The sequence below is a fragment of the Eulemur rufifrons genome, chromosome 17 (genome assembly GCF_041146395.1).
Source record: "Eulemur rufifrons isolate Redbay chromosome 17, OSU_ERuf_1, whole genome shotgun sequence".
NCBI classification, from domain to species: Eukaryota; Metazoa; Chordata; class Mammalia; order Primates; family Lemuridae; genus Eulemur; species Eulemur rufifrons.
Window position 1 is genome coordinate 39761772 of NC_090999.1, and position 23229 is coordinate 39785000.

Genomic DNA, 23229 nt, shown 5'->3' on the forward strand with positions numbered 1-23229 from the left:
GCATCTATTCATAGAATCTGTTTGTAAATTGGACCATAGGGTTTTATATATTATTGGCTTTTTTGTAGGAAGGTGATTACAATTAGCATTTGTGAAATATATTTCATCTTTATGTGGTAACAGTATTCAGATCTGTGGTTCAAACTTCAGTTTTTTGCCCTCTCCCATTGAACTCTATGAGATTTATGGCTTACATTAAAGAAAATTGAGTTATAAAAATGGCAGAGTTGGCTCCATTTTGAAGTGGTTTAAAATTTGTCATTAGCTGCTAGAATTGGATGTTTTTATAATTTTTAAAAACTTACTTATCTCTCCCCTGTTAAATTAGGTGCTCTGTGGATGTGTATAGTTTTAAACCCTCACTGCAAGTTGGAGCAGAAGGCCAGTTGGCTAAAACAGCTGAAAAAGTGGAATAGTGTTGATGTCTGTCCGTGGGAAGATGGAAATCATGGCAGCGAATTACCCAACTTAACCAATGCTCTGCCTCAGGGTGCAAATGCCAACCAAGGTGAGTCCACAGTAATGTTCTGCTCAATTTGTATCTGCTTAATTGTGCACATATGTTTATATGGTTTCTTACAATGTATGTGGGAAAATGATTTTACCCACATAAGAATTTACTATAACTCAAGGATTTAATATATTTGACTTTGAGAGAGTGTGTGTATGTGTGTGTTTTAACTTTACCTGAGATATTTGTACACTTTTTTTAATATTCTCAGAATACAGATGGATATAATACTTATATATATTAGTATGTATTAAATAGCCTATTAATGATTTAGTTTGAATTTTCTTTATTAATTTAAAAATCATGGAATAGAGTGGGTAACACAGTACTTTGTAAAAGAAAATATTGAGAGGCTTAGTGAGCTATGTCATTTTATCTCTGTTGGTCAATTCCTATTTGAGTTTCTGTGTAATCTAATCAGTTAAAAATTTTTGGTTTTTAAATGTGGCAAGGAAACTATGACTCGACTGAGGAGCATGGAATGCCGTTGGCATTTGGACTGGGAAAATTCTTTATTGTGAGGGGTTGGGTAGTGTACTTGTCCCCACCTACTATAGGCTAGTAGTGCCCTTCCAGCTTTGGGACGACCAAGAAATGCTCCCAGACATTTCCAAAAGAACCTCTGTCTTATTTCTATCCTGTTTTTTTAGCTTCTCTCCTCCATTGCATCTAGTTATTCAGCTAAGTCCCTCACATCTTTTTAAAAAATCCTTCTTTGGCTCCACTTCCCCTCCGTCTACTACAGAATTTTTTCCTCTTTCTTAAAACCAATTTTTTTAACTAGTTAACTTTTGCAAATAAAAATTTTATTCACTAATTTATGCCACTATTTTTACATGATTTTGTGTCTGGTTTTTTTGTTTGTTTGTTTTATTTTGGAGAAAATTTGAAAGGCTAATTTAAAGTCATGATAGAAGCAATATGAGGATTAAATAATGTCAGAGAGATCTAGAATCAAGACCATCATTCTCTATGTGCTGGCCACATAGGAGTTGGTACTACTAGAAAGAACTAGACAGTGTGCTGAGTTTGAATATGATGTTAGCATAATGTTTTCAGTCTCTACAAAGAAAGAAAATGATATATATTACTCCATAGAGACTTTTCAAATGAAAAAGAAATTTTAGGACTTAGGAAAGATGATTGTTGGGCTCTGCTTTATCTAGAGATACTTGTCTTGGGAATTCAGTATTTGAAATCTATCATATCTTTATTGCCCATGATGATTTTATTTAGTAGCTTCAAAGAAAATAAATGTATCCCTCATACCCACAATTTTTTTCCAGATGCTCAGAATTTTTTTTTTTTTTTTATGAGAAGGAAAAAGAAGTTTATTAATTTGCTGCCAAATGAGGAGGTTGGCAGACTCCTATCTTAAAGTACCAACGTCTTTGCTCAGAATTTAGGTTTGGCTGTTCAACGTTTATTCTCTTCCATTGCTGGGAAAGGGTATGCCGACATCTACATAGGCAATATCCTTTATCTCCTTCTATTTATACTTGGAGGTTTCTCTTTGTTTCACTCTCTCCTGTTTTTTGGGACTGCTGTGGTAACATTTTACACTTTACTTTTTAAATTCCATTTATTATGTCACCATTGGTTAAACATGAATATTCTATGGCCTTAGAAAGAGAATAAGAAGTGGTCCAGCCTCTAGATTAAACAGTTCATTTCACTTACGGTTTGGCCCAGGTAGTACAAAATCAGGACCTAGTAGTATTTATAGTTGTTATGCCTATAGGTACCAGGGTACCTGCTTTTAGCAGTATATGCCCACATCCTTCTGAGGGGTTGTCAGAAGAGACATCCCTACAAAGGGGATCTGGTGCTTACACCTGCATGGCCTCCGCTGAGCAGGGGAGAGCCTGTAGAGGCCAGCAGGATCCAGCAGCCAGGCCGCTGCAACTAGACCGAGTGTGCACATGCTGCGGACCGTGGACAGAATCCATGTGTTTACACATTAGAGTGAATACGAAGGGCTCGTCAGGCCCTGCCTCTGCTGAGATAATTTGTTAGAATTAATGAATAACAACATTAGAATCTATACTCTTTGAAAGAGTGATTTGGGTTTCTTGGAATATACCAGAATGATAGCCAATTTTTTAATTTTAATTTTTTTGATAAAAGAACTAAGACTTTCCCTTTTTATACTTTTCTGAATTTCCCAAGTGTTTTTTAGTCAGCATGTGTTAATAGTATTTATACTTTATTTAAAAATTGTTACTAATTTGTGTATTTATCATTTTAGAATTTTAGTCAAGATAATCTATTTTACTTTTTTCAATCAGATTACAAAAACTGAATAACCAAAGACATCCAAGATAGAAAAGTGACCATAATTTTAATACCTAGTCAAACCAGATTTTTAATTGTTTATCTTTTTAGTCATTGTTTAGATGCACACTCAATTTTTATGTGTTTCCCATGTAATCATAGGACTTTATAATCCTACGTTTTCATTTAAATATCATTTTGTGAGTATTTAGCCTTTTTTGTTATCATTGGTTTTATTGGTCTCTTAGAACTAACCAATGTGAAAATCCTGGTATACGTCCCTTACATTTCTCTTTGCTCGTATAGTCACATATACACATGTGGGAAGTTCAGGTTTTTACTTTGTGAAAATGAAATCATATCCTACAACTTGCATTTATTATTGGTGCCACAGGTCATCAGGCAGAAGTTAGCTCATTAATACGTACATGACAGTAAGTTGCTCTTCTAAAGTCTCATTTTAGTTTTAAATTTTGTTTCTATGATTTGAGTGAAACAAAATAAATGAAGTGACAAAGCCACTCTAAAATACTTAGGTGATACTTGGATTTTGGAACTTTTGATCAATTGACTATGAGAGGTCTTGGAACCAGTTTCTTTCTAGGTATGGGTATATTTATTCAGCTCAACATAAATTCCTAATAGATTCAAAAGGCCCTTAAGTTGTAGGGCTCACCCTTCCCATTTGCAGTTTATACATCTGTCTGCTGCTAGCAAGCAGTCTGGGCAGGGGCCGTAACAGATGCATCATTAATTTTGCCTGTCAAATTATCTGTCATCTAAGCATTTTGACATGTCTGCTATTCAGATACAGATATCTAAGTTGACCTGCGACCAAACTGAAGTAATGTCTCTCTGTTAGAGACCTGTCCGAAGTCTTTCTAAGCAGCTGAATTAGCTGAATGTGCAGTAAGGATATCTGTGTTTTGATCTTGACTGCCACTGCCTGGTTGTGTGACCTTGGCGAGTCACTTTCCTTCCCTCGCTTTTCAGTTCCATCAGCAGAATAAAGGAATTGGACTAAATGAATTCTCCAGTCTCTTCTTCTCAATCCAGTTGTTCTTTGATATTTTTGTTTTCCCTTGTGTTTGTGCTCAGCCAAAGGTCCAGTGACAGGAAAATGAAACCTTACCAATGAAGAAAGCTCCAGATTTTGTGCTTCTCATTTAATTCTCATAACAGTGAAGGGTTAGACTTGAGCTAGGTACACATAAATAAAAATAGTTTGTTACCCTGATTTCCAGTTGAGCCTTACTAAGGTTTGTGAAGGTAAGTTTGGAGTAGGGACCCAAGGGGTGGGATCACAGGTAGAATGTGAACCATATCATCGTTAGGAATTGAATAAGCCCAGGAGTTGGGGTAAGAATATCCTTTATTCCCCAAACATTTTTTTTCTCCGTCAGGTCCTGAAACTTGAACCCTCTTCGGAGTGTATGCCTCTGCTCTTTTGTGATGCCCCGGCATACACTATGCTGGGGACATCACACCAGTCATGGAACCTGCCCAGGAGTCAGGAGGCAGCCTGTAGGGGCAAGGTAAGTGCGCTGGTTTGTTTTGTAGCTATGTTGTGTGGCTTTGTGAAATGTTAATATATGCATTTATGCCCTTTGGGATATATAGTGCCATTTAATCATTATATCCCAAGAAGCATAATAGTTTTAATTGTGCAAAACCGCACAATATAGTTAAAAAATACAACCAAAAGCACAACCCTTATGCATATCTTTAAAGGCTGACTGCATATTCCTGAAAGGTTCCATGGCTGGTGTCGCATCTCTTGCATAGTGTTTGTGAGAGCTGTTGATCCCCTCAGGGCAGCCCACCACGGCACCTCAGAAGTGGGGAGCAGTGAGTCTTCATGTGATTTTTGTGCCTCCTTTCAGTGTATTTGGCATGGAAACTAGACTTGACGATTCTTTTTGCAGGATGCCTTTAACCTTAGCTTTAATGGCTGCAGAATGTTTGTGTTTGATAAAAAAAAAAAAAAAAGTGAGTGAATGGTGGCTCTTTGGGCTGACTTGCCTTCTAGTACTTAGGATGTGAGAGTATTCACCCTTCTGCTTAGGGGTGCAGGACAATGTGTGTGGGTGTGTTCATGAACATCTGGCCACAGAATGGTATGACTGATTTATTTACATGTGAATAATAGCTGACACGGCTTTCTGAATTGTGGAAAAAACAGATTCATCGAACAGGCCACATCGGACAGTGTTCACCCGAGCCATCGAGGCATGTGATCTCCACTGGCAGGATAGCCACTTGCAGCACATTATCAGCAGTGACCTATACACCAACTACTGTTACCATGACGACACTGAAAACTCCCTCTTTGACTCCCGCGGGTGGCCCCTCTGGCATGGTAAGTGGCCAAACCGGAAAGACATTTCCATGACTTACTTCTTTGTTTCGTTTCTATAGCATTATTGGAGTGGGAGGTGGAGAATCGTGGGATTCAATGGGAGATGGATGAATGCTTGGCAATAGGAGCTGAGTTTTTCATTCAAATCCAAGTTCAGAAATGGTTTCTCGTGTCCTTTTAATAGTATTTTGGGAGAAACATCTTACTGTTAAATCTGTTTTTATAGATATATCTGACAGTGGCAACTTTACCCCCTTGACTTTCTGCTTTAGAACATGTTCCTACAGCCTGTGCAAGGGTGGACGCGTTACGTTCTCATGGGTACCCCAGAGAAGCACTGAGACTTGCAATAGCTATTGTGAATACGTTAAGACGACAGCAGCAGAAACAGTTGGAAATGTTCCGAACTCAAAAAAAAGGTGACTGTGAAGGAGTTTGTTTCCATTGGGATGGGATCCTTGGTGATGACATCACTGAGTTTTATGTTCTTCTGGGAGGGATGGCTTTTAAAACTAGAGACATAGAGATAGCTTTACTCACCACTTATTAAAAATATTTAAGAGCTGATGTGTGAGAAATTTTAGACCTTTTGTTTCTTAGTTGACTGTTATAAGAAAAGATTTTTCTTAAAATCTCTTAGGTTAATTTTTTAAGGAGGAGAATTTTTAATGTTTTAGTAACTATTTAGTACATCTAAATTATTTAAAATTCATGTTAGCCAAATATCTTGTTTTGTGAAAGTGCATTTTAATTCTAACCGTAAGGGCTGGGAGGTGGGGGTAGACTGCCCATGCCTGACTCCCAGCAATAGGTCCCAGCTGGGTGACCTTAGGCAGTGACTTATCTCTCTGTGATTTAGAGTTCTCTTGTAGAATGAAGCTTAGTAGAGGGCCTGTCTCAAGAGTTGTTGAGAAGATTAAATCAGTTAATTTCTGTAAAGCACTTAAAACAAGGCCTGGCACAATGTGTATGCACTCGAAAACTTTTTAGCTATAATAATTTGTACATCAGGACATGTTATTTATTTAAAGTGACCAAACAGAACTCTTGGATTTTTCAAGTCCTGTAAAATGACATTTGATGAGCTGTCAACTGACAACACATTTATCTTCTCTTTATCTCAGTTTATTAATCTTTTAAATTTTGAGTAAGCCTCACTAAGTAATAGTATAATTGCAAAGGGTTGTATTACATGCATAAGACCCTGATCAGATAAAAGATTGTTTATGCTTTTTCTGATTAATCCATGTATTTCTTGTTCCTTCTGTAAGTATAAATTTTATTTTTATGTTTCTTTGGCAAGTTTGTTTTGTTTTCATTCTGTGATTTTATTTTTTATTAAGGGGAATAGTTTTAGTTGCGGGGTTTTTCGTTTGTTTTTTGTGTTTTTTTTTCTTTTCTGGTTATGTTTTTGCTTTTAATCCTTGGACAATTATACACACAATAGAGTACAACTAAACATTAAAAGTTGTTGAAATAGGCTGGAGGTTGGAACAAGTGTTTGTTGTAACTTTTAATGTCCTCTATATGGAAAGTATTATGAATGTTAACTAACACTATTATTTATATGGTGAAAAAAAATTCGAGAGTTACAATTTAAGCCAAAGAAAGGGAGGCGCTCAGATGGTATTGGCATGTAATACAATCCTTACTTTGTCCATTTCTTCATATCATCACTGGTGTTTACATGCTATATTGCTAGGTTCTTGGCAAAATTTTTCTGAAATCCTTCTTCCCCCCACATACACACAGCCTATAACCAAAGGTATTTACTTCTGAGTAGTATAAAGGGTAATATTCAGACAGTGTAGCACTTACTGCACTGCAGGAAGAGAGCTAGTTCATGACAATCATCTGATTTTTAAAAAATATTACCATACATTTTTAATCATATCAAGAAATATTGGTTTTAAAAATTGTTTAGTAAAAATGCTGCAATATCTAGAAATGGGAAGTGTAAAAATGTTAGTTCATTTAGTTAGAATGCATGTTAAGTGTGTAATTACTGCTAGGCCATTCTTAGACCTATTTCTTTTTTATCTTGCAAGCAATGAAAACTTTTATTTCAGACCATTCTTAAGTATTATGAGGAGTACATATCTATACCTGTATCTTTCCCTGCTTTTCTTGTTATTGTTTGTACATATTTAAAGAATAGGCTTTTCACAGCTGTTTCAAGTCCAAAATGCCATTAACAGTTACCTGTTGTGGACCAAGATTAGTAAATGCAATATCTTCTACATTTTCAGTACTGTTTGGAATGATGTGTTAGCTTCTTGCTTCTGAAAAAAACTATACTCCTTATTTATTCATTCATTCATTCATTCATTCCATTTCCTCAGTTTCCATCACTTGACTCTACTGCTTTGTTTGTATGAGTACATTTCCCTTAACTACATCCATATTTTTTTAATTGAACATATATAATTGGTTGTTCCCAAGAGTAATGCTCATGGTTTGTTTTTTTTTTCGGTACTGGTTATGTTAATAAAAGCCAGTGACAGAAACCAAAGCGGGGAAGGACCTTTCCAAGGAATCTAGGAGTGACTGAAATTAAATTTTCATACATTGTGCCAAGCTATTTTTTATTTTTATATACTAATAGTCGATAGTTCAAAATCAGAAGACTTCTGAAGGAATTTTGGGTTCATGGGATGGCTCTATAGCTATTTTCAAGCCAATTTTTTTCTGGTAAATTTTATATTGTATATAGATTTTATTGTATTTTCCTTTAAGTAAAGAAGGAGCTACTATTATTTATTACTTTGGTAAACATTTAGATGTAAAATATTGTGTTACTTACAACAATGGAATATATCTTAAAATATTTATAGCTTTTTTCTCAGCACTCCATAATTTAACTTGAAAGGGCTATGAAGAAAATTAAAAGAATATGTTTCATCTGAATTATATGTTATCTTCTGCTATTGTTCCCTTTTGTGGCAAAGGTACTCTCTTAAATGGTTTATAGATCCACAATAAGGAAGACTTTCATAAGGTGATAGGGGGATAACTTAGTGATATTCATATGGGAGGGTAAGTCTAATCTAGGCTACCCTGCCCTCAAGTACTCAATTTAGATGACCCAGTGAACACTGACTTCAAGAGATATCTTTGGTTGTTTTTTTTTTTTTTTTTTTGAGACAGAGTCTTGTTCTGTGGCCCTGGCTAGAGTGCAGTGGCGTCATCATAACTCGCTGCAAAAACCTCAAACTCCTGGGCTTAAGCGATCCTCCTGCTTTAGCCTCCCAGAGTGCTAGGATTACAGGTGTGAGCTACCACGGCTGCCCGTCTTCTTAATATAGTTGTAGTTACCAATTGATAATTCCAATGGGACTTCTTAGTCTTTTTAATGTCCCTCCTAGGGAAGTGGGGGGAGTTTTCCCTAGCTTCTCAGAAGAAAATTTGGAATTTATTTTTCCCCATACAGCATGATTTTTACTAGTGTAAGTAATAGTACTGAGTAGTAACTCAGTAACCTGGACATGAGAATTAAATAGATGTTTGGAACTTCTCCTGGAAATTAGTACCATTTATATTGATTTACAGATGAACCTTTAGAATTCATAACAGTTCATAAGTTAGGGTGGTACTTTTTGATTGCTTCCTTAATTAAAGGGGAATTTCCTACTGAATTCACTACTAATTTGTCAAGATGCTGCTACTAAATGGTAAAGCCTCTCTTCTCCCCACTTCTCTCCTTTCGTCTCCCTTCTACTCCCCATCCCTCAATTCCCTTTTCTTGCACAGAGCTACCCCATAAAAGTATAACCTCGATAACCAATCTGGAGGGCTGGGTGGGACATCCCCTGGACCCTGTGGGCACTCTCTTCAGTAGCCTTATGGAAGCCTGCCGCATCGATGATGAGACCTTCTCTGGGCTCTCGGAGTTTACAGGTAAAGCCATTGACATTTGTCTCGTGTGCTTTTCTTTTTCTAAATGCTGAATGGTATTAGGTTTTGTTTCTCCTTACAGTATGGTTTATGGATCCATGTAGTTAACAGTACCTGTGGTTAGCAAGAGAGCAAGGAAACGGGCACCGCCACGCATTTCAGGCAGGCTGCTACAGACTGGGAAAAATCTTAGAGTTGACAGTTGGCAGCAGGTGTCAAGAACCTTAGAAATATTTACTCTCTTCTAACAGTGATTCTGCATATAAGGATTTATCTGCATTATGATTCTTTTCTAACACAAAGATATAAAATAGGGATGTGATCATAGCATTGGTACTAGGAAATTTAGTTTAGGTGCTTTTTAAATTTGTCTTTGCATTCAAAGAGGTTTGTCAATTAAATATTTTAGTCTATTTTAAATGCCATTTAAAACTTTTATCACACATTCCTTTAAAGGTGTGGTTTGAGATTTCCCTTTGGCCCCATAAGACTTAAGAATCATCCCTCAAAAGAGTGACTGTCCAAGGGCAATGGGTGGAGGTAAGGAAGGGAGGAAGGATTGTCCCTTTGTTGCTTCCATGGCTGGGTAAGCTCAGATAGTTAATTATCTTGCCCGTTTGATAATTTCCCCTGTGGCGGTTGCCTTAGTGGGTTATGGGTGACCCAAATGCTGTCAGGAGAGTGAAAGGTATGAATCTGAATTCACTTTCCTTGGGAGTTTGATGGTTGAAGTTAGTTATAATTTCTAATAGAATCACCTTAATAGAGACAAGAGAATACTCAAAGAATCACTGCTCTTGTGATAACTGATGACGCTTGGATAACAAAAAGAACCTTGAAATCTGGTTACATGTGTTGTGTTCCCTACTCTTTTCATTATAAATTTCAACATTATAATAAAATTATGGAAACTTTCTAAATACCAGGATTCAAAAAATTGTTAACTATTACAGTTGTCTTGTAATTTTATTATTGTGTAATTAAAATTCTTTTCTCTTAAATAAATATTCTTGGTATCATGTCCTCCTAGATTTATAGTTTTCTTTGGTGATTCATTTTCAATGGAAGAAAAATATATGTAATATCCTAGCCCGAAACATACATATTCAATTATTCATGGTCATTTTCAAAAAGATATTAGGAAGCTATGCACTGTAGCCTAAAAAAACATTGTTTTCTGGCTTTCTCAGCATTAAGTCAATAATTCATTTACTAGTACTGGGTAAAATAAATATTTGTACCTATCATAGCTCCTACAGAAGTAGTTTCTGAACGCTGATTTCTTTTGTGGCATTTTACAGAGAATATGGGACAGTGCAAGTCTCTGGAATACCAGCATTTACCTGCACACAAATTCTTAGAAGAAGGGGAATCCTATTTAACGCTGGCTGTGGAAGTAGCCCTGATAGGGCTTGGACAGCAGCGTATCATGCCTGATGGGCTGTACACTCAAGAGAAAGTTTGCCGGAATGAGGAGCAGCTCATTTCTAAGCTTCAGGAAATTGAATTGGATGACACACTGGTGAAAATTTTTCGCAAGCAAGCAGTCTTCCTATTAGAAGGTAGCTTGATAAAGAAGTTTTCCACTTACTTAGACAATTTGATTTAGGTGCTAATCTTTCTTATGTTGAGTACTGTCTGAATGCATTTAATATGGTAGTTATCCTGATTGATATGGTCATGGAGTGTCAAAGACATGTTCATTGTCTAAAAAATAGTGTCACTGAATAAAAAAGTATGGATGTTTAGATTTGTATCATTTGATTTAGGTGGTTACATAAGATAGCTTGTTAGAAATCAGCCCCATTTAATGCCACAAAGCTTTGAAAAAGACCAATTTTATTTAGGCTGTGTTGTTCCTGAGATAAATGTAATTTTGATAGTAAGTTATTACTGTTGGCCATGTTCCTGTTTGCTTGATCAATTAATAATAAAATAGAAATTGATTGACATTCCTCCAAGTTAATTGGCTGTTACATGATGTCTGGGTTTTGAATATGTCGTGTGCACACACTAACAAAGGACTGAGGGCTGCAGGAGTGAATTTCCTCTATGCTGACCACTTATTTCAGAGGATTCATTAGGCATAGATTCACCAAATAAAAAGTTTCATAGGATCTCTAAGACAAAGTCTAATTTTCTTCTTTGTATAAGGTCAGGATTTAAAGGTCCTGACAAATTTTGGCTGACACTATTTTTCAGATTTTTTTTCTCAAAAAGGGTAAAAAAAAAAAGTAGCCTAATGTTTTGTGCAAATGTAGGTGGTGTCTAATTGATGAAATTGCTTCTATCTCTCAGGTACATGTGTGTTGTCATGGGATTCTTTGTGATTGATAGGCTCATAAAGTGTGGTATGTTTATCTCATATTCAGAACTGTTACATATGGGGAAGGGATTTAGAGAAAATAGCATTTCAGAACCTCCTTTATTTGTCCAAAGAGAAAGATCTATTTGAAAGAAAATATTTTCTTCAAATATATTATACATTTATATGTCTCAGAAATGCATTTTAAAGGGAAAATGTTCTTAAGATGTAAACGTTAATAGCATCCTTAATTTTGATAAAAATTCCTAATATTAATTTTTTGAAGCACTCTTGAGAAATTTTTTTTTCTCCTAAAGATAAAAATCCCATCTTGGCAAATTTCAAGAGTGATGCTCATTATTTAACTACTATTTTCTTCCATAGTTTCCTTCCATATAATTTTTTTTGATATAAGCAATTTCATTGGCCACAACCATTTTTCTAATGTCTGTCACTGGTTTTGCTACCTGACTTTTGATTTCCATTAATTACTGACGTTTAGGAAGAGGATGTGTGGTTTCAAAGCTAACAGTGTGTGATACTTGTTTATCATTTACCTTTCTAAATACATCTCCATGTTCATTACTCATGAGTATTTTTGAACTTTGTCTTAGTCTCTGATTAGTTCATCCATCCCCTCAAACATTTTTATGAAAACTGCTAGTGAAGGAGCACTGTTAACTCATCTCTGCCTCCTCTCCTTTCCCAGCCCTGCAAGGCCCACGAAGAGTGGGTGGGTGCAGGATAGGAGGCAGTCCAAGGTGAGGGGGCTGAGGGACCATTTCTATAAACTCCAGAAGATATGAGCTCAGTGATTGAGTTAACTACACTGGGGCACCAAGTTCTTCGTGCATTTATACTCTTTGAAAATTTCAGGGGCAAATTAGTTAGCAGGCCCAGATATCTGAAAAGAAGAAGCAGTAACCCACTATTTTTGCTGAGTATTAATCTCTCCTGGCCACAATACTGGATGGATCAGTTGGCATGTTGGAAAACCACCTCTGGGGAAACTTACTGCAAATGTCAGTTTCTCTTTATTCAGTACACTACAGTTCAAGGATTACCCTAATTATTAATCCACCAATAATTCTGTGACACCTGACTGAATGTTTTGGTTATTGGAAGGTATCATAGCAAAGTATTGATCATGTATCCTGGCTCTCCCTAAATAGTACAAAAAGGTAACTTGATTGTTTAAAAGGAAACATTGAAAGGAAATGGAGGAGAAATGAATATATGGATAATCTATAGATTTGCTATAATTAGTCCTCAAGTAGAATAGAGTTAGTGTCTTAGTCCACTTGGGCTGCCATAACAAAATACCATAGACTGGGTGGCTTATAAACAGAAATTTATTTCTCGCAATTCTGGAGGCTGGGAAGTTCAAGATCATGGTGCTGGCCATTTGGCTTCTGGTGAGGGCCCTCTTCCTGGCTCGAAGACAGCCACCTTTTCTGTGTCCTCACATGACACAGAGAGAGAGCAAGCTCTCCAGTATCTCTTTTTATAAGGACATTAATCCTGTTGGATCCCCACCCTTATGACCTCATTTAACTTTCATTACTTTCAAAAAGGTCCTGTCTCCAGATACAGTCACATTAGGGTTTTGGGCTTCAACATGTGAAATATGGGAACACACACATATTTAGTCCATAGCAGTTAGTAACGTCAATAATGTAGCTTTGCTATATGAACTAAAAGTGCAAGTGTAATGCTATATCAACTTTTGAAGAATATTAAATCACTAAAACATTCTAAAATGTCTCAAAGAAAAGAAAAAGATTAATGGATATGGTAAAATTAGAAATTTAGGTTGGATTTTAATTTGTCTAGGTAAAAAAATAAATCACTTATATGGTTTTTAAAGTACTGGAATAATTCAAAAATGCTAACCAAAAAGCCCAATTGAATTTTTAAAAAATAACCTCCATTAAAACAGTCTAGAATGTCTCTTGTTTCTACCCATCACCCAATTCAGGAACTCCTCTTACCATTTCTTCTGAACTGCATTTCTTGTATTCTAAACTCTTCACCAGACTGATTTTTTCCATGGAAAACAAATATAGTATGTTCTCTGAGCAGTGGTGTCATGGTTCATAATTCTAGAAATCATAAAACAGATGTTACCCAAAGGTGACATGGAAACTAATTTATTAAACACTTTACAGTAACTAAACCTCAAAGTACCTAAGTGCAAAGTGGTTGAACTAACCACTGTGGTTTCCTTTCAGAATTTATTTTAAAAAGTCTTGTGTTGCCCTTCTCAGAGCAGCACTCAGGGAGCACACAGGGGAAGTCAGCTCTGCCACCATGCCTGTCAGAATTTACTCAGAAGTGAATTTTGACAGCTTAAATGTAATTTTGCTTTTCAAATTGGCCCTCTGGAGCCCAAAGAGTAGTAGATTTCCAGTTACTTTAATTTTTTTCTTTTGCCGGTGGTGAGGATCAAATGGTAACTATTCTTTTTGTTAACAGTCACTTTCTGGAAATTAATATCTGTTTCTGCTTATTAGAAGCAACAATGTGCAAAGGCTTTGTGTTGAGAGCTGTGGCGCAGCATCCTCCCACACCCTTTCCCCCTTGGCCGCGTGGGTCCAGGGGCGGGTTCCACGGTCAAACTGCGGAGTCATCTGTGCATTTGCAAATCTGGATGCTCAGATGTCACACACTGAGAGAGGATGTTTCCCAAATTCAGTAGGGTTTTATGCTTCAGAAGGGTTCCTTTCTCTGAGGCACTTGTATTGTGAACAATCTGTGCCTCCTAGTTCTGTGGGTTTCATTTTAGCTGTGGGGCAGTTGGGGGATTGTTCATGAGGTAAAGTCTGTATTGGATACTATACCCTATAGAATCTTTTCTTACTAAGAATTTGATTCCTTTCTACTGTGTCACTTAGATTAAATTCTTAACTAGATTAGCTTATAGATGTTACAACTTTACGTAAGAATGTTTAAGAGTAATTTAGAAGAAGTACAAGTTCATTTTTTAGTAACGTGGTGTGTATGCTCTTTCCCACAGCCGGACCATATAGTGGTTTGGGCGAAGTCATCCATCGGGAGAGCGTTCCAATGCACACGTTTGCCAAGTATCTCTTCACCTCTCTCCTACCTCATGATGCTGAACTGGCATACAAAATTGCACTGAGAGCAATGCGGTAAGTGCTTGGCCCAGCCTGGCAGAGGCAATCCAGACTCCCCACCGGGAAGCGGGGCCGTCAACTGATTTCTCATTCATTCACGTTTCTTGTAGGCAGCAGCAAATCTAAAGAAACTATTTACGCTTCCTGGATTGTTGTGGAGGTGATTTGTTTGCTTGTTTGTTTTGCTTTGTTTTAAAGTAAGGGAAGAATTGTATCCTTGACTGCTGTCAAACTCGTGCTCATGGTTACTTTTTCCTACTTTTTCTTGAAGATAGAATTTGGGAATAGAGCACCATTTCAGGCCAAGTAATCACAAGACTGCCACAGTCGAAACCTTCCTAAATAATTAATTGTTTTGAAAAAATTAGATTTTTGAAGCTGGTAAATAATAAATGTACTTGACTGAATATAATAATTGAGGGAGACCTTCACACCTGCTGTAATCCCACATCCCATCAAGAGTGCAGGAAGGCCGCTCGCTGTCAGCAAGGCACAGTGGTGATCAGCTGGGGGCTGAGTGAAGATGGGGTGTGTGTCTAGCGTTGGAGGAACCGCTACTGGGGGCCTCTAGGATCTGCCTGCCTCGGTTCTGACTGCTCCCATCAAATATCAGTCTTTCCTTTTCAGTAATAACAGTTGGAATATGTTGTTCTCTGCCACTCACCTTTTTATTTGCATACCCCTTTTTAAAGTTAACTCACCAAATATTTTTATGACAAATTTGTTCAAGGCGAGTATTTTTTAATGAGTTCAAGATTATATTTTTCAATCTTCTATGTAAACTTTAAACTTTAAGGACCTAAAAGGAACATCCACCTTTCTTAAAACATCAGCTTTTTCTCTTCTTCCTTTTTTTTACAAAAAATTAATAAAACACTTCTGTGTTTCCAATGGAAACTACAGGTTGACACCCTTATCGTTAGACATAAAAGCTGAGTGTGTTGAAGAACAGTTTGACCTGGTAAGAACCTTTTCATCAAAGATTCTATGTCTGTAATCAGTGTAGTAAACTCAAAAACAAATCCTTGCCTATAAATTACCAGTGTCCCCAAAGTTACTCTGTGCTGAAAGTATTGCATATAGCTTATATTTATCAAGAAGCCTCTTTTTTATGCAGTGATAAGGGGGGTGGTCTGTGTGTACACTTGTGTGTCTGTGTGTTTTAAGGCTGGCATTCTTTAATTTGATGTGCTTTCCTTGGCAACATAAAATCTTATTAGCATATTAGAGAATCCTTATAAATATTCTTTTGTCTTTTTAAAATACAAAAAAAAAATAAATCAATAACTAAGTTCCCCACCAAATTGCATTACACCACTTGGTTTGTATTTTAGAGCACAGTTTTATAATAAGTAGATTCCTATTCCCATTTTTAGAAGCTAACATGGAAGTTGTCTTTATGAAGACATATGTTCAGCTCTATACTTATTCAAATCCTAGGAATTCTACTCTTGTTTTAAAAGGAAAGATGTTAATGTTATGATGCCACCAGATGCTATTGCTACTACCACTGGTAAAGTTTAAGGGTAAAATAGCATAAGGTTTCTGTGTGGTTCTGGCTTATGTAAAGATATGTGCCAAGCAGAAAGGCTTGCTTTTCTAATGCTCAGAAACTCATTTATATTCGTCCTTGGTTGCTGCCAAGGCAGTTTCTTCATGGGGAATACTAGCAAGGTACGGGGGACCTGTTTTCCACCTTTCTCTTCTACCTGCCACCACTAACCCAGCCAAAGGCCTTCCATGGGATGGGGGTCATGTGACCTACCAGAGCATTTCACAGCAGCCAGGGGAATAGGAAGGAAAAGAGAGGTATAGCTTGCTTGCTTCTTAGTCCTTCTGGAAGGGGGAGGCTAAGGAAGGGCATCTCAGCACTCATTTCTCATCTTCCCAGGATGTTAACTAGTTTCCTCTGTAGTATCTCTGGCAAGATCTGCCTGTGAATACAGGGACATTCTGAGTTTTTAAAAAAGTTAAATAGCAGGCTGGGTGCAGTGGCTCAAGCCTATAATCCTAGCATTCTGGGAGGCTGAGGTGGGAGGATTGCTTGAGGTCAGGAGATCGAGACCAGCCTGAACAAGAGTGAGACCCTGTCTCTACTAAAAACAGAAAAAATTAACCAGGTGTGGTGGCATGCCTGTAGTCCCAGCTACTGGGGAGGCTGAGGCAGGAGGATTCCATGAGCCCAGGAGTTTGAGGTTGCTGTGAGTTAGGCTGACACCACTGTACTCTAACTTGGGCAACAGAGCAAGACTCTGTCTCAAAAAAAGAAAAAAAAGAGTTAAACAGCAAACCTGCCAATATTCTTACTACTTAATTGCCTACCTTGCCACTCTCTCTAGTGCTAACATGTCTTTGTTCCTAGTTAAAAGGGAAAGACGGTGAGTCATTTGGCTTACCAGAGTAATAACTACTCTAGCATGGGGCCTTGAGGCCAGCATCACTCCGTGACCCTGCTAACCTCTTGGTCCCCAGCTCTTTCCATGGTCCCTAACATTGGTGTATTTGAACAAAGGCCAGTGTTTTGTTAATTGTATAGGAATTATTTCAGTTGTAGCTACTCTACTAATGTCTTTGGTACTTATATTTAGAAGAGATCACTAAGCATTACTTTGTTTCCGAGAATTGTTTTTTTATCAACATATTCTTAATCAAAAATAAATTGCTTAAAATGAGAAATCACACTGGATTTATGCAAAACTGTCAAGGGACAGATGCTTGGATCAGTTACATTCATCTTCTCCGATACGATTGATAGAACATACTCTAACTTTAAAGTTTTGGAGTCACAAGGAACTAATTCTGCAGAAAGTATGAATGTATGGAAAGGAGGTCATTTTTGTTTTACTTCCCCTCTTATTGTTTAATAGGTTAAGCTTATTTATCTCAACTATCCATTGTTCCCTGTGTAATCTAAGTCTTAAATATCCATTTCACTATGAGTTTCTGTTGATTTTTATTTTTTAATGAGTGGTAAGATTAAAAAATGGTAGATAAACATCAAGACTTGTGTTTCAGAGTTCCTCATTGCTACATATTTTGATTTCCATAAATATTATAATTTTCTGAATGATACTAAAGAAAGGAAATCTCTTAGGTTTGGGTGATGAGCAATTAATTATTATTAATAAACAAATTAATAATCGAAGCATCTGGATGTTTGGCATCCAGAAAGCTGAGTGTAGCCATACCAGCTCTTTCTGGACCTGGGGCCTGAACAATTTCTTCCAACATGTACCCACTCCTCTGGCTTCTGCTGGCCAGTCCTGTGGCCAAATCAGTGCACAGGTAATAACCAGGGGCCATGCTCCTTGTCTTCTTATGGCAGGTTACTCGTATTGGAATCTACTGCTCCGTCGGGAGACCTCACGCGCCCACACCACATTGCGTCAGTCGTTCCCAACCGCTACCCTCGTTGGTTCACTCTAAGCCACATTGAATCCCAGCAGTGTGAGCTGGCATCCACCATGCTGACTGCAGCCAAAGGTACTGTATTGTCCTGAGGCCTCATAATTGTTTTGTTAGTTTGCCTTTTTTTTTTAAAGGGTCATGTTTTCTATCAAATTCTCAACAGTGATGTTAATGTCGGGTTGTAAGGGATCCTTTTCGTTAGATGTTAGCTTATGAGGCAAAACAGGTGCTACTAATTTGAGCCTGGTATTTTCCTCATTTACCTGCATCATTAAACTTGCTGCCAGCAGAGTTTAGATGAGCTACCATGCCAAGAAAATGTAAATGGTTGAGATTCAGCAGTAGATTAAAAAATTCAGTTACGTTTTTTTCTTCCTCAGTATTCACCAAAAATACCTAAGTAAGAACTAGGAGAGCTATTTGCTATCTTACGTTGGTTCTGGTTCATATGTGCTTTTAGTCATTAGGGTGTGTCTCGGTGTATCTTTTTTCCGAGGCCGAGATTCACAGACATTGCAGTAACTGTGGGACCCTTATAACATCCGTGCCATCTGTGAACATGTTAGGTAAATTAACTTGTGCTTTACATTCGGTTTTGTTTCCTTTTTTCCGTCTCTTTCTCTGTGTGTGTGTGTGTGTGCTTGTATGTTTTTTTGTTTATTTGTGTTGCTTTGATTTGATTTGGTTTGGTTTGGTTTTCCCTTGTTCATTGCAGGCGACGTTCGGAGGCTGGAAACAGTATTAGAATCCATCCAGAAAAACATTCACTCCTCATCCCACATCTTCAAGCTTGCCCAAGATGCGTTTAAAATAGCAACTCTCATGGACAGTTTGCCAGACATCACTCTTCTGAAAGTGTCTCTGGAGCTGGGCCTGCAGGTACATGACTGGTAGTCTTCCCAGAGGCATCAAAGACTGCTAAATGAAGTTGCCTTTTAGGGTTGTTTTTGTTTGTTTGGATTTTTGAGCGCAGGTAAATGACTCCGGAGCACACATCTGTCAGACTCAGGAGAGCACTGTGTTTCAGAGCCGTGGTCACTCCCTGCTGAGCCAGACTGCTGTGTCAGGGGCAGGGACTTTCCTTATTTGTGTCTTTCAATCAAAAAATAGTTTTCTGAATTACAGGCTTAACAGCACGGTTTCTCCCTTGAATGAATGGAGAAAAATTATGGCTAGCAAGAGACTAAATAAAGCGTGCATGTATAAAAGAGATTCAATTGTTAGGGTTAAATTTTTAGAGGAAGTATGAATTTTTATTGATGTTTGCATTTTCATAATAGATGGGCAGTTGTAACTCCTTTTTATAACTCTGAGAAAATTAAGTAAAGGAGGGGTGACGGGGCCAGAATCCAGTTTCAGATTTCAGCAGGACATGATGCCAAGAACATTTTGAGTTAGTCATACAGATAGGTGTTTGCTTCCTTATAGTCTCTGAACAGATGACCGTATAAACCAGGAACTAAAAAGTTTGTTTCTGCCTTTCTCATGGAGTCTCTATTAACATTTGGGTTTTTCCCCCTTAAAAAGCAGTGAAAGAATTGTTATACCCTGACTACCTAAAGTGTGGGGAATAGAATGCCATGGTTAGATGATTAATCTGGTTTTTTGGTTACAGATTCTCCCTCACAGTGATTAATAAAGTTTAAAGAATTGGACCACAGGAAACTGTACCTATCACTGTGACATACAGTACTGTACAAGCAGAAAGTATAGGGAGGAGGTTGCTTTTAAGCTATATGATGACAGTTTAGAAGTTTCTTTTTAAAAATAAATTCTTGTTATTTGGCTTACTTCTGTTATCCTTTGCCTCATCTTAAATATAATGCAGAAAGCACCATTAACATGAGCTGTTATTTGGAATTCTGGATAAATGGCAGATTGGTGCAAGCTTAGTCTCAGCATCATTCTTTCTAGAACCTAAGAAGGAATCACACAGGGCCTTTCTAAAGCTTTAGGAGTGTTGTGTCCTTAGATGTTTTGAATCTTAAGGAGCGGGGGAAGTAGGATGAAATAGGTAAGTTTCTTTTAGGACTTCTTATTAGAAAGTGAAAAGCAAAATCAGATCACTAATAATGCCAAAGATGATTTTTTCCCATATACTTGGGGTTATCTTCACAGTCACCAGAGAAGAGCTACCAGAGATTGAAGGAATAACTAAAATGCTTATTTTAAAATACTTTGCCCACTGAGAGTTCTTGGTTAGAATGAAATCACAGGAGGCTCAGAAATTGAACTAGGAAATGTTAAAGCTGGGGAGGGGGAGGGGGCGTGGACTGTGTTTCATGCTTGAGTCCAGCCTTCTGATTGAGAACTGGTCAGTGGGCCCACCTGGAGTAGAACTCTTGCCACCCAGGCTGTGGCAAGGCCACCTAGTGAAGCCATAGACAAATCCAAATGTATATGTAGAGTCTTACCCTAAATAATGCTTTTCATCCTCCTAGTAGGAAAGAGTTTACCTAGTAGTTCATATGTTGGGACGAATTGGTTTTTTTTTCCATTGACATAGGACAATTTTTCAAAACATTTTGTTATCCTGCCTTTATAGGTTATGCGCATGACACTGTCAACCTTAAATTGGCGACGGCGGGAGATGGTGAGGTGGCTGGTAACGTGTGCTACTGAAGTTGGTAGGTAAACTCTGGAGAAGCTTTCTCAGGTACCTCACGGTAGGGTTTAACTTGTCATTTACAGATACAAGAACATTTTCATTCTCTTACCTTGACTTCTACGAGGCTCCTGCTCCTTTTAGCAATCTACAGAGGCTTCCTCTTCCCTGCCTGAACCTTCAGTTATACACACTTGCATTGTTCATCTTCCAAACTGTCACATTTGTGGAGCTCCAACCTCTTATTTAAAATGGAGTAAGTCAGTGAGTAAACACTTGTCATTCAGTTCATATAAAGTTACCTCATTGCACTGAGTTTTTTCTTCCTCATCCGAGGGCATACATCATGGTATCTAGCAGGGAAATGATGTCCACTAGGTGTGGTTTAGGTGAGCTCTCAGATGCGTGAGAAATTGCAGCCGGCCATAGGAAGATCCTCTGGTTCCCCATAAGCTGCAATTTGTGAGGCCCTTCAGCCAATATTTCCCCTCTGCAGCAGTCAATCAATACTAAAGAAAACTGTACAGTCCCAGCAAGAATGCCAACAGAAACAAATGGTGGCTATTTAAAGTAAATGTTGGTTAAACTTTCTTTCTTTCTTCCTATTTGCATCAGAAAAGGATACACACCTCTTGCTGAGAAGACACTGCCATCTCAGTATTTAGATACTGACACAGCAGATACTGTAAAATCATTCTTCTTATTATTTTACTTTTATTCATGGGTAATGATTTATTGTTTTGGAAAAAGTGAACTTGGTCTTAATATAAATGTTACGTTTAGAGTATTAAAGTCGTGCTTTTGGGAAGCAATACAAAGATAATACCAGTTGAAGAACTGCAGTACAACTCTTCTGCCCCTGCACCAAGATACATACCTGATTTCTCGCTGAGGTTTAGTACTTTCTCTTCAAATCACTCACTTTTAAGAGTTTCCTGCAAGTGAGGCATTTTGGGTCTGTGTGCTTAAAATGATTATTTTAAAGATGTGTCAGCCATTTCCAATATCTGAGTCATCTATAGATCTGCTTCTACTGACTTTTTTCTCTTGATTGTGGGCCACATTTTCCTGCTTCTTTGTGTGTCTTAAAATTTTGTATTATATGTACTTTAAACTTACATACAAACATGCACACCATATGAAGTCCCTGTTTTGGTGAGTTTGGTGACTGACAGGAGGCCCCAGTGAACTAGAGCTCATTGGCAAAAAGCTATTGTCTGAAATGGCAAGTAGCACGTACAAATACCAGCTACTGAGAGGATTAGTTCTTTATTATAGGAAGTTCATGTTCCTTTCAGGCATCTCAATAAATAACAATCCATAGTGACCTTATTCCAGAAGGTTGCTCTCAGGCACATTACCTTACAGGATTTTCTGGCCTAGCTTATATCCCGTGATAGTTAACAATCGTAAGCAGTGATGATAAAAGTGGAACTAAGGCAAGACCCCTGGCCAGGTTCCCTGTCAGTAATGTGGCCTGTTCGTGTTCCTTGCAGGTGTTTATGCCCTGGACAGCATCATGCAGAGCTGGTTTACCCTCTTTACTCCCACCGAGGCCACAAGTATAGTCGCAACTACCGTGATGTCCAACAGCACCATCGTCCGCCTCCACCTGGACTGCCACCAGCAGGAAAAGCTGGCCAGCAGTGCCCGGACACTCGCATTGCAGTGTGCCATGAAGGATCCACAGAACTGTGCCCTCTCTGCGCTAACCCTTTGTGAAAAGGATCACATAGCTTTTGAGACGGCGTACCAAATTGTCCTCGACGCTGCTACGACCGGCATGAGCTACACGCAGCTCTTTACGATAGCGCGGTACATGGAGCACCGCGGGTACCCCATGAGGGCCTACAAGCTGGCCACCTTGGCCATGACCCATCTCAACCTGAGCTATAATCAGGACACACACCCTGCCATTAATGACGTTTTGTGGGCCTGTGCGCTCAGCCACTCCCTTGGTAAAAATGAGCTTGCAGCTATAATACCTCTGGTGGTCAAGAGCGTCAAGTGCGCAACGGTACTGTCAGACATTTTGCGCAGGTGCACTCTGACCACTCCTGGCATGGTGGGACTTCACGGAAGGAGGAACTCTGGTAAGCTCATGTCACTGGACAAAGCGCCCTTGAGGCAACTCTTGGATGCCACGATCGGGGCCTACATCAACACGACGCACTCACGGCTCACACACATCAGTCCTCGGCACTATAGTGAGTTCATAGAGTTCCTCAGCAAGGCCCGAGAGACCTTCTTAATGGCGCATGATGGACACATTCAGTTTACACAGTTTATTGACAACCTGAAACAAATCTACAAAGGCAAAAAGAAACTGATGATGTTGGTTCGGGAGAGGTTTGGTTGATAGAACTTGTATGAATGGGGGTGGGGGGTGGGGTGGGAGGGATGGTTTGTTTTTACTTGAGCCTGCCTTTGTACCCTTTTTAACTTAAAGAACAGAGCCACACCGGTATTATATGTGTATAGTTATATTGCGTTTGCAGACTAAATTGTCATGTTGTGAAAGTTTGTCTGTTTTTAATTTTTTCCCTTTTTCTTTCTTTCCTTTTATTTTTTTAATTCTTTTTTTTTTTTTTTTTTTTTTTGGTTTTGTATGAGAGAGAGGTTAAAAAGGTTTGGTTTACACTGAGTATATGTTGTCAAGTGGCAAAAGTCCACATAGCTCTCCTGTTTTCTGTATACGTTCACAGCCTCAAAAAAAATAATTGAAATGGCTTTAAA

The 23229-nt window shown here is 38.1% G+C and overlaps 1 protein-coding gene across 1 annotated transcript in view; it reads left to right on the top strand.

Annotated features, from left to right (window-relative positions):
* Window positions 1-23229, top strand: part of ZSWIM6 (zinc finger SWIM-type containing 6) — a 178297-nt gene that overhangs the window by 153581 nt on the left and 1487 nt on the right. The window contains exons 5-14 of the mRNA XM_069492059.1: window positions 329-508; window positions 4968-5144; window positions 5417-5563; window positions 8895-9041; window positions 10340-10600; window positions 14360-14495; window positions 17806-17963; window positions 18604-18767; window positions 20434-20515; window positions 21990-23229. The exon at window positions 21990-23229 is cut by the window's right edge and continues 1487 nt beyond it. Coding sequence (XP_069348160.1) covers window positions 329-508; window positions 4968-5144; window positions 5417-5563; window positions 8895-9041; window positions 10340-10600; window positions 14360-14495; window positions 17806-17963; window positions 18604-18767; window positions 20434-20515; window positions 21990-22852 — 2315 coding nt within the window. The 3' untranslated portion in view covers window positions 22853-23229. The remainder of the gene's footprint in view (window positions 1-328; window positions 509-4967; window positions 5145-5416; window positions 5564-8894; window positions 9042-10339; window positions 10601-14359; window positions 14496-17805; window positions 17964-18603; window positions 18768-20433; window positions 20516-21989) is intronic.